Source organism: Salmo salar, chromosome ssa08, assembly GCF_905237065.1.
Source record: "Salmo salar chromosome ssa08, Ssal_v3.1, whole genome shotgun sequence".
NCBI lineage: Eukaryota > Metazoa > Chordata > Actinopteri > Salmoniformes > Salmonidae > Salmo > Salmo salar.
This window is the reverse complement of record NC_059449.1, coordinates 7,033,676-7,046,037: the sequence shown is the minus strand read 5'-3', so window position 1 is coordinate 7,046,037 and position 12,362 is coordinate 7,033,676. Positions and strand designations below refer to the sequence as shown.

The following is a 12,362-nucleotide window of genomic DNA, read 5'->3' as shown; positions in this document are numbered from 1 at the left end:
TATTTACGCATAGATGTCTTTCTCTGTCGTCTCTGTTGAAACCACTTGATCCGTCTATGGGGAGTGGTTCGATATAAGTCTCTGGTTGTCCACCAGAGGTCAATGCCCTTAGTTTTAGGCTTCTTTGATCTTGTAGTGTTCGTTAGAGTAGACACTACAGACGAACCTACAGTGGTCAGAGGGATCGGTCTTCCCCCACGTACTGAGAGTTTAATGTCCTAGAACCACTTTTACATGCACAGCTGCAGACTGTGAATGTTCTGGTCTAGTCTTTACCTTCTTCACTTGTGTTGAGGGTTTCAGAACTTCTAACCATTTCGTAATGTGTAGCTACCGCTCCACGCTGTCTGGTCTTGTAGTTAACCATTCGTGATGCCCGGTTTACACCATCTGTCTGCTTGGTCTCTAACCACTTTACACGCGAGCAGCAACCTGGCATGTTTTGGTCTGGTTTACAAAGTTTCTAACCATTTCAACGTTTGGACCCTGGCCTCACATTATCTGGTCTGTATGTTAATTCTTAGCAAGTCCTTTTAAGCACTCAGGCCTTGGAGAGCATTCAGTCATGTTGAAATGAACTCTGAGCTCACTTGGGCGTGACTACTGACTGGGCACAAGTTTGCATGAAAAACAATTATCATTTATAAGGCTAAAATCACATTGCTATCTTCACAAAAGTATTCTCATGTTTAATCAATTTCTACAACATTTAGATGCAAACCTTATACCAAGGACGCATACACTTTGAGTTACCGTTACCTTGATATAACATCCTTAATGACATCACAAAAGAATAAACCATGTGACAGGTTTATTCTTTAAGTTCCCACTGACCATTTCCCACATTCTTTGTTAGAAAAATTGTTCCAAAGTTCTTCTTTGGCCGTTAAGAGTTTTTAGGCGGGCCACAGTCTCTGTAACAAAGGGATTTCTTTCCCAATACTGCAGGCCAGAAAGAGAAAGTTCTCTCTAAATTTACGACCTGCTGCTAAGTCATAAAACCTTCCTAACTCCCCCTCCTCTCCTGTGGGAGAGAGGGGGTTTTGCTGTCAGCCATGTGCCAAGCTGATCTGGCACCTTTGATCCTCACCAAGGAGAGTCACGACAACTGTCAACTGTGGGACCTTACATAGACAAGTGTGTGCCTTTCCAAATCATGTCCAATCAATTGAATTTACCACAGGTGGAGTCCAATCAAGTTGTAGAAACATGTCAACGATGATCAATGGAAACAGGATGCACCTGACCTCAATTTCGAGTATCATAGCAAAGGGTCTGAATACTTATGTAAATAAGGTACTTGTTTTAGTTTTTTTTATAAACGTGCAAACATTTATAAAAACCTGTTTTCACTTTGTCATTAAGAAAAGAAAAGATACATTTTAGAATAAGGCTGTAACGTAACAAAGTCTGGAAAAAGTAAAAGGGAATGAATACTTCCCGAATGCACTGTATAACTAATTTACCACCTGAAACAGGCTCTTACACTAAAAGGGCATTATCAATTCCACAGTACTCTTCTAACCTCAGTGTGAAAATATATATAAAAACACAGGAAAATCACACCTTTGACTTCAATGGGACTTTAAAAGACAACGCTGCAGGCCATTTTAAAACTTAGGACAGAACAAGATTTATTCTTCATAATTTAAAGTCCACAAGTATTTAACCTTTGTACAATTCTCATGACAACAAACCCCCATGTAACTTAGTTTGCAGCAGGCTAATATATCTACTAGTTTGAGGATAATAATAATAGAGCCTGAGTATCATGTGCCAACTGGTTGTGTATTACTATCTGACAAAATGTTAACACTCCGCCCTTAAAACATAGTAGGACTGCATCCCAAAAGCCACCCTATTCCTTCTATAGTGCATTAATTTTGACCAGTCTTATGGGCCCTGGTCAAAAGTAGTGCACTATATAGGAGGTAAGGTACCATTTGGGACACAAAGTAGGTAGTTGTCCCTAACAACTAACACATGGTAAGATTTTTTTCCCTTGTCCCTAATGGTTCAAGTTCATTTGATCGGATCCTAGATCTGTGGTTTGGGGCAATATCTTACCTCGAATCAGATAGATATCAGGGGTGCGTTCAGCAGGGCACAGCGTTCAGACATATGGTACGTAGAACAAACATGCCTCTCTGACAAGTAGAATAAAGAATCATGTCAACTCCATTATGTAATTTCTTTATGAAATTTTCCACAACGTATCCCTATTGAATATACCCCAGGATAGGCATCTGTGGGCTGGCCGCCGGTACAGGAGACCGAGGGTGCATCTCTCTGTGGGTGAGCTGAGCTTATTTTAACAGTGGTCCACACAGACCTGGTTCTGGAGAGCTGTGGCTTCCTGCTGTTTATTTTATCCCATTCATCCAAGTCACATTCAATATCTATACAGTATAGATATGCAATATAGATAAACGGTGCTGTCTGGATCTCTGGAAACCGGTCTGGGTGTGAACACTGATCTGGATCAACTGTACAGTAGAAATGGACGTGTGTCTGTGTCAAAGAGGCTGACGGATATCTATACAATGTGCATCTGTGTGTGTTTCATGGTTATCAACAGAGCACGGTCGGTCAGTCTGTGTGTGTGCGCGCACGTCAGCCAGCCTGTCTGTCTATCGATAGAGATAATCAGCTTGTATGTTGGCAGCGATCTCAGCCTCCCACTTGTCTCCGTTGTTGAGCAGTTTCTCTTTGTTGTAGAGCAGCTCCTCATGGGTCTCTGTGGAAAACTCAAAGTTGGGGCCCTGAGGGAGAGAGAGGGAACGAGAGGGGAGACACCAAAACAAATAGTTTTACAGGTCCTTCACGCCAACCTCAGTCACAGGAATCTGAACATCCAGACATCTACAGAGGAAGCTATGGTAGAGGGGTTTGTGCCAAAAGGCACTCTTTTACCTACATAGTGCACTACCTTTGGTCAAATGTAGTGCACTAAGTAGGGAATAGGGTGCCATTTGGGACAACGACCACAGTAGAGGTTTAGAAGGTCCTGCTCACCTCCACGATGGCATCAACAGGACAGGCCTCCTGGCAGAAGCCACAGTAAATACATTTGGTCATGTCGATGTCGTAGCGCGTTGTCCTCCTGCTGCCGTCCGAACGGGGCTCTGCCTCAATGGTGATGGCCTATGCATTGGGGGGGGGTAAATCATGTTTAGGGCAGCGAGCCTTAAGGTGTTATGCTATAGCAGACATAGGATTGGTCCCAAATGGCACCATATTCTGTAAGTGGTGCACTTCTTTTGACCAGGGCCTATAGGGTGCACTATGTAGGGATCTGCGCAGCCATGGAGGTATTTACGTTGCAAAGTGCAGGTGTTTTAATGCCCTGGGAGTGGTAGGGATATGCAGATGTGAATAGTACAGTCGTGTAAACACTACAGGGTACGGTTGCACCAGTTGGTCGTAACTACGTCAGACGTAAAATGCGCATAACGCCGGACAAAAAAAATCATACCCGTTGCACCACCTGGGCGTAAGCCTTCTGTGAGTTGTCTAGTAGTGAGCAGGAGTATGGTGTTAAATTGAGACGATCTTCATCACGATACCGATTTAGAAATGAATAGTCCTCCATTTTCAAAAGCATGTGAATCTCGCGTTCGTATTTCACAACCTCCACTGGCTTTTGGAGTTGCCTACGCACGAGTCATTAGCTAAATAACACTGTAGATTTGGGCAACATTATAGCATGCTAAATGTTTCTGATCAGCGATCGATGAGCAAATGAATAAATGAGCTGCCAACACTGATTTGCCCAGCCCGAGACCAATTAACCAAATATACAGACGGAGATTCAGTGAAACAAAATCACATCAGACAAGTTAATACGAGAGTAAATAGAAAAATCATCAACTTGTTATAGGCCACATAACATGCTATCAAAATGGTCTGAGTGCTAAATAATAGATGAGTCGTCAAGACTAAAAGATAGGTTTCCCGCCTGCAAATATCTTGGCATTTACATTTAATACGCATGACTGCATCCTGTATCAAAAGGTTAGCTGGTCCTCATGAAAGTACAGTAGATCACTTCACTATTCCTTTTTTGTCCACAAAGCTCTACTACACAAGCTTCTGATTTACCTAGCTTCATTGTGAAAGTATCAAAACATGATACCAAACCAGTTCAAGGTTCCTCTGGTCTCTCCACCGAATTAGGTTTTAAATGCCCCCAATTGTTTTAATAATCTGCAGAACTGCATATTGATTCCCTGGTGTCGCTAGGGCAGTTTAGGAGTCTAATGTTGAATTTGTTAAATGAGAATTGCATTTGTTTTGATTGAAAGCAACAACAAAAAATAAAAATGGTGTTGAATTTTTTTATATTTGAGATTCTTAAAATAGCCACCCTTTGCCTTGATGACAGCTTTACACACTCTTGGCATTCACTCAACCAGCTTCATGAGGTAGTCACCTGGAATACATTTCAATGAAGAGGTGTGCCTTAAGTTCATTTGTTGATTTAAAAAAAAAAAAAAATTCTTCCCCATCTTAATGCGTTTGAGCCAATCAGTTGTGTTGTGACAAGGTGGGGGGGGGGTATACAGAAGATAGCCCTATTTGGTAAAAGACCAAGTCCATATTATGGCCAGACTAGCTCAAATACGCAAAGAGAAATGACACTCCATTACTTTAAGACATGAATGTCGGTCAATACGGAAAATGTCAAGAACTTTGAAAGTTTCTTCAAGGGCAGTCGCAAAAACCATCAAGCGCTATGATGAAACTGGCTCTCACGAGGACCGCCACTGGAATGGAAGACCCAGAGTTACCTCTGCTGCAGAGGATAAGTTCATTAGTTACCAGCCTCAGAAACTGCAGCCCAAATAAATGCTTCACAGAGTTCAAGTAACAGACACATCTCAACATCAACTGTTCAGAGGAGACTGTGAATCAGGCCTTCATGGTTGAATTGTTGCAAAGAAACCACTACTAAAGGACACCAATAAGAAGAAGAGACTTGCTTGGGCCAAGAAACACGAGCAATGGACCTTAGACCGGTGGAAATCTGTCCTTTGGTCTGGAGTCCAAATTGGTGATTTTTGGTTCCAACGGCCGTATCTTTCTGAGATGCGGTGTGGGTGAACAGGTGATCTCTGCATTTGTATTTCCCACCGTAAAGCATGGAGAAGGAGGTGTTATGGTGTGGGGGTGCTTTGCTGGCGACACTGTCTGTGATTTATTTATTATTAAAGGCACACTTAACCAGCAAGGCTACCACAGCATTCTGCAGCGATATCCCATCTGGTTTGTGCTTAGTGGGACTATCATTTGTTTTTCAACAGGACAATGACTCAACACACCTCCAGGCTGTGTAAGGGCCATTTTACCAAGGACAGTGATGGGAGTGCTGCATCAGATGACCTGGCCTCCACAATCCCCCCCACAATATTAATATATATACATACTTTTGTAGGGAATGTTCATGTTGAATTTGTTGTCCTCATGGCACTATTGAAAATGAGACCCTTGTCTCAATGGGTTCCCGATTAGATACAAGTAAAACAATATATAGAATATTAATTCCCACAGTAATTCCTTATGGATCCATCCAGTTGTGGTTAACAAAGGTTAATGCATAGTGGTGGGTTATGCAAAAGGATGGACTGTTCTCTCTCTATGGAAGTGACATGGCTCGCAAAGTTTAGAACTGCCACGAGGACGGTAACAGCCTAGTAACAGGAGCTGCCTCGCAACCATCATGCAGGGATGCAAAAAAAAATCCCTGCTAGGGGGAAATGCAGGTTTTAACTAATTAAACAACAAAGAATATGATCTACATGATCATTCTGTTTTAAAATCCAGTGGTTAATGTGAACCTAACTCACAGCTAAAAAAATTTAAGAAAGCAATCCAATGTTATTTGCTGCCTAGACTTTACTGTAAATTGCACTTATGTCTTGAGAAAAAAACAATACACTAATACTGCAGTTAGCCATGACAGCCTTTATAATGCTTGTGACCGCACATAAATATTGCACTTGGGGGAAAAAAACATCTTAAAGTAGAAATAGTGAAACAGGCATTCTATTTTTGCTCTATTATAGTGGCCACTATAGCAGACGTCGATGAAGTGCACAAGGCTACATGTGTGCAAAAAATAACATTCACTGAGTAAAAAATGTAATAATCCTCCCTCACTTGCAGGTGTTACTGTCACGTTCAACACAACAAAAGCAATATCTTTGGCAGCACTGCATATTATTACATTGTACACTTTCTGCCTGTTGACATCTGTTCTACAACGTGTCACCAGCAGAGCATGATACCCTTTGTTGGCATAATTGATCTTTCAGGCAGAGAGTACACCTGGCATACCCCTTGTTATCCACTGTATTGAAAGAGGGAAAGTGTGTGGTGTTCCTTCACCTCTATAGTGGCATCCAGTTTAAGCCAGGCCCAGCTACACATGATCCCTGAATCCACTTGTTTAAGAAGCAACGCCTCATTTTTCACCTAATTCTCTCATTCTGAAAACTAACTACAAACTGTAGAGGGAAAACATTAGTTCACAGATAGTAGTTAGCATTTCACACAGATTGCCAGGGTCCAGCAAGGTGTCGTATACCAGTTAATACTATAGCGAATTGGTTAGGTTACTAATGTTAGTAACGTTAGCTGTCTGACTTTATTAGCAAGCTAATTTTCACACCATAAACTCAATTATTTGATCAGATAAGTTGGCAAATTTTGCTCAACATGTCTCTGGCTAGCTAACGAAGAATTCGATCCAGCTAGCAAGATACTTAATCCACACCTTCTCCCTCACCTCAAACTTTCCAAATGCCAGTTGTTTTTCGGTTACAGATCATGAAGTATGCTTCATCACCTTCTCACCCCCGTCTCCGTGGTCAGGCTTCTCACCTAACATCACCTCTTCGTTATCGTTCAGGGGACGCGCTGCTGTAACTGGCTTTCTACTCAATGTGGTCTTTCCAGAGTGCATGCTGATGCTGTAACTAACAAGTTGGTCATCTCTTTTCAGTCACGTGCTGCGCTGCATTCTGTTATGTGAACGATTGGCTGAGCCTTGGATACAGCCAGTATTCCTCCAAACGCACATCACTTGTTCACTTACAGCCAGTAGTAATCCAGCCAGTAGTGATCCAAAGTCGCCCCCACCAAACTTTTCTCATTGGATCTACACGAATCACGTAGGACACCCATTTTGGATTCAAAACGCCGAATTTTGCCGAAAGGCGACTCGTTTGCATCCCTGATTATGAAGCATTAAATCTCATGAACACGCTTTGCTTAGCTACGACAAGTCTTATTTTGGGTTGGTGCAACAGGTGTAAATTCTGATCACAGTCTGACGTAGCTACGCCTGACCTAGCATTTAAGACCACGCTTTAACGCCCAACTGGTGCAACAGGTGTGTTTCTATGTACCTGGGCGGGGCAGATGGCTTCACACAGCTTGCAGGCGATGCAGCGTTCCTCTCCAGAGGGGTACCTGCGCAGGGCGTGCTCACCGCGGAAACGGGGAGACAGGGGCCCCTTCTCAAACGGGTAGTTTATGGTGGCCGGCTCTCTGAACAGGTAGCTCATGGTCATGCCCAATCCTGGCGGAGCAGGAAGTGATGTTATACACTGCACTGGCTGCATCCAAAATGGCACCGTACAAGCACAGAGTTCAGGTAAAGACTACTTTGTCAGTATGTAGCCGTTATCACAGTCATTGCAAGGCTGGTCCCTGATCTTTTGGTGCCCTCTTGTCAACTCCTATGAAAGTTGTCATAGGAGTTTGCAAAATAACAACAAGAAATCTGGGACCAGGTTATTCAGTGGCTGTGTCTGAAATGACATCCTATGGGCCCTGGTCAAAAGTAGTGGACTATATAGGGAATACAGCACCGTTTCAGACATGGGGGTTGGTGTCACGAAGAGTCAGGAGGGAAACTGACCTCTGAAGAGCTCCGTCCACAGCAGAGTCTGAGCGGCTCGGTCTGTTATGGACTTCATGTCTGTGGGCAGATCCTGAGCATTCACATACTCTACAGAGAGAGGGAAGGGAGGGAGAAAGAGAGCGACGTAAAGAAAAAAGACAGTGAGATTAATGTTGAGTGCGCGTCTGAACATTCATACTAATCAAAGGCAAACAAAGTGCAGCTGTGTGGGGATCACAGTGGTCAGGTGTATATGAGAGACACTGGGTGTGCTCGTTTTGAATTTCCCAGTGCCCCGGATGGGTGGGGGATACCCCTCGAGGACTAATGGAATGTGCAAATGCCGCCCACCCAGTGATGCAAAACTAACGTGCCTTGAGAGCCGGGGGAAGAGGCAGTACTTACTGAATCCCTCTCGCTGGGCCGACAGACTGATAGGACGCACAAGATTGTGTCCAGCCGCAATGGTGCCTGTGGAAAAATAAAAATAAAGGAGTAAAATTATGACATAAGGCAGAAGATGGAATGGCGCTATCAGGGAAATGTTTTCACCACAAGAGATCAACAATTAGCAAGTAGACTTCAATGACGGCTAACAAATAACAGCATTGACTCGTCTTACATTTTCACATTTAGAGAATTTATCAGACACTTATCCAGAGCGACTTAGTCAGTATCTTCATAGATAGTTGAGATGAGTTGAGATGTGTTTTGGGTATCTGTAACCACTGTTACCCCCAAATAACTGAGTATAGCCTAAATTTCCTCTTGAACTGTTGATGACCAATGTGACTTTTCTATCAATAAAGCAGTGCACCACATCAATATCCATCCATCTTTCCTTCCCTCCCTCCTCAGGTGAGGTCTTACCTGGCCGGGACAAGGAATATAGTACACGCAACGCTGCAGACATGCCTGGAACATGTCAACACCACAGGAGGAAAGAGGTAGAGAAAGAAACAGAAACATGTTATTATTAACCATGTGACACGGAACAGGTGCAACATTTTAAGGTTACTGATCTATTAAACCGACAATGTGAAATCTATTGGCAGATAATACATTGCGCTCATTCAGAAAACCGGTATTGGTCTTACTTTGTTTGTCATGACATAATGTAAAGATGTGCCTGGTCAAGAAATAGGTAGATAGCTAACTAAGTTCCATAGCTAAGAGGTTAGTATGTGAGCTTGTTAAGAAAATCCTTCATGTGTGATGATCATAATGACCCTTATGTCAGCGTTCAGCTGGTCCTTGTGATGACAGCATGCGATGCGAGAGAGAAGCTACTGTACTGCTGAATATCTGTTGACAGCATAGGTTAGTCAGTACGTTATCTCGCTAGTTGAGGACATAAGTGTTCTAGCAAGACAACTGTTCTTCCCGAAAACAAAAGTCAACCGTCTACCCAGGTGACCCAGGCCCCGTTCAACGCTATTTTTACTGCGTGACAATATATATTGTAGAAAAATGTATTACTCCCAAAAATCTAAATACCAAAACGCGTTATACTATGACAAATGCTTGTTGGATGGGTATTAGCGAGCCGGCTAGCAACCGGTTAGCCATACCATCCTCAAGGACTTTTCCAATGACTGACGTTATGTCGCTTAGCTGTAAAAACAGCGGTAATACAAGCACCAAAAGGCAGTAGAAATATAAAATATATTATGTGTTGTAAAATATATTTAAAATCATTGCAAATAATGATGTAGTTGATAAAATAACTTGAAGCTCACTGACCTGTCGCTATTTGGCCTTCTAAACCAGAACAGCGGACGAATTGGGAAGTGCAACCTGCGTGGGCAGGAAGTGAAAGCACGTTATGACAGATCTCGCGTTGAACGTCAAAAAGTCGCCATGTTTGATGTGGCAAGTTCAAAAGTTTGAGAATATGATTTTCTATCCTAAAATAGTGCTACGTGAAATTATTAAATGTATCGTTGTTTTGAATTGATTGTGCTTCATTCAGTATTTAGTAGTGATATTTTACAGACACACACACACAATGCTTGATACCGTATTTGCTAGCAAATGAATCAGGATAGTTTTAATTGGAGATTGTGTTTTTGATGTCGCTTTGTGTAATTTTCACTCTCCCATAACTCCCTCTATCTCCTCATGGTTGTGGACTCTAACCATCCGTTTTAAAAGTAAGTACGCTACTGTATTACAATTACATTAATTATTCTATAATATCAATGATTTTTTCTACAAGTTGTGATGCTTTCAAGATTGTATAATTTGACTAACCAACAGTAATTGACTGAATTAATTTATATCTTTATAACGTATCCCTGTTCTTTCTCTTCTCCATCGCTCAGTGAACGAGTGGGCCAACAGTACAGCAGTAGTGTTGGAGCAGTCGTGGACGAGGGCTGAGAGGTCAGTGCTGGTGGCAGTTCTGAGCGTGGAGATGGTGCTGGGGGTCATTGGGAACTGTCTGGTACTACTGGCAAAAATCCTGCTAGGTAATTGTTATTAACTCTAACTGAGTGTGACTCTCTTTCTCACACACACTTCTCTCCCTGACCTACTGTTAGGAGATCTAACCAAGGACTCGTATATCCTATTTTTAACCAGTGTTCTGACTAGCTTACTTCTGTGAATGCGTTTTACTTTACATATGCCTGCCTGATGGTGGCATTCTTTTACAAAATGTCATAGTACAAACAAGCTCTATCTGCTGATAAAGAGGCACTGAGCAATGCCAATGAGCATAGCCCATTATTTATATATATATATATATATATATATATATATATATATATAAGCTTGAAATAGAATAATCTCTTTCTGTCTCTTTCTCAGTGTAGGGGTCAGTTTCCCTGTAGATACTGGGTCCCCTTTGTCAGTCTGACCCTCTCCGACCTTGGCTCCTCCCTGCTCATCATCTCTGGCTCCCTATTGGCTATGCTGACTAAGGGTCAGAGGTCACCATGGTGCGAGGTTCAAATTCACCTTCATCACTTCCTCTATTGGAAGCATAGGTGAGACTCTCCTGGGCTTAGGTGTTACAAGACTGACTTTGATGACCACTTACTGCCCTAACCAACTTCTCTTCCCACACACACCTTTTACCTTCCATTCTCACTATTCACTTCTAAACACCCACTCCTCTCCTCACACATACAGCTTTTACATCCAATTCAACAATCCTCAATCCACTTACATCTATGGTGTATACCAAATAGCACTCTATTTCCTATGTAGTGCACTACTTTTAAAAACACTAATTCCTCCCCTGTCCACAGCGATTCTCTGCATCCAGCGAGCCAAGGGCTTTGGTGCCACAGGGAGTGGCGCCTTTGTTTTCGTGGCGCTGGCTTGCCTGGCTTCCTGGTTGACAGGGGTGGTGTTTGGGAGCATCCCTGTGGTCTACAACTGGATCAGGTGAGGGAGGGGTGTGGAGATGGTCTTGTAGTTTGGGTCATACAAGACATACAGTGAGGAAGACTAGGTCAATGTTCATTTATCTTCTCTCCAATCAATGTACTAGAGTCCATCTTTAGCCCAGTTAGCCAATCTAAATGAGTGGTTTTGCACAGAATTATAATTATTTAGTCAATAATGGGGGCCCAAGGAAAAAGTGGGCTGGTGTTGGGCCCTCAATGAAAGAAATAGGCCGGTCTGTTAGAAATGTTCAAGGCCGAATTTGGTCTGGTCTGTCCCTGCCTCTGAACTCTCTCTAACTCTCAGGTACGACCCTGCAGAGATGCTGTGTGCAGTGTTCTGGGAGAGCAGTTACTCTGACATGCTGGTCTATATCCTCTGTGCTTTCTCCATCTTCTTCCCCTTCTGCTCTCTCTTCACTGCTGCTGGCTGTGGGAGGAACTGCGACAGGTATGTGTTGTGTTTTGGATGCATCGTAATAGTCTGAAATGGTCTCCTCCCCCTCGTCTCGTTTACATCATCTGCATTTGTATGATGCATTGACACCATTCTTGCGTTACCAAAGTATCTTATTCAAGTTGGAAATGGAGGTTCCATTCATATATAGTCCAAAATGACAGATCAGTGCAGATGATGGAAAGGCGATGAAGAGAGAAGGCAACCTCACATAGAATGAGAGGCACCCAGATTAGTACCTTCCTCAGTAACGGCTCTCTTTCCCTCTCTCCTTCATAGTGACCCAGATGACCTCTCCTGTCACTCCTCTGATGGTCGCCTTCTACCTGCTCTGCTACACTCCATTGTGTCTGAGGTGACACGCATGCACGTGCACCCTCACTCTCCCCTGAAGCCAATGGTTCTTTTTGATCCCTCTCACCACAGCTGATTCTCCTGGGTAGACTGGACCTATCCACTGCACCTGATTGGCTGAGAACCCTGTCGTCGGTGATGTCTTACCTAGACTTCGGGTTGAACCCCATCTACTGTGCCAATCAGGACTTCCGAGAGGCGGGACTTGCTCTGTTCTGGACCAGTAGGATGTTGTTATTCTCTGAGCCTTTGC

The 12,362-nt window shown here is 43.1% G+C and overlaps 1 protein-coding gene across 1 annotated transcript; it reads right to left on the bottom strand.

Moving 5' to 3' along the window:
* Positions 1–1,608: 1,608 nt before the first annotated feature.
* On the bottom strand, positions 1,609–9,727 carry LOC106609902 (NADH dehydrogenase [ubiquinone] iron-sulfur protein 8, mitochondrial). Its single transcript, XM_014208950.2, has 7 exons — positions 9,650–9,727; positions 8,777–8,821; positions 8,312–8,377; positions 7,925–8,014; positions 7,410–7,582; positions 3,016–3,144; positions 1,609–2,762 (listed from the first exon to the last, which is right to left on the bottom strand). The coding sequence occupies exons 2-7, from the start codon at positions 8,817–8,819 to the stop codon at positions 2,631–2,633; spliced, it is 633 nt and encodes a 210-aa protein (XP_014064425.1). The 5' UTR covers positions 8,820–8,821; positions 9,650–9,727; the 3' UTR covers positions 1,609–2,630.
* Positions 9,728–12,362: the final 2,635 nt, after the last annotated feature.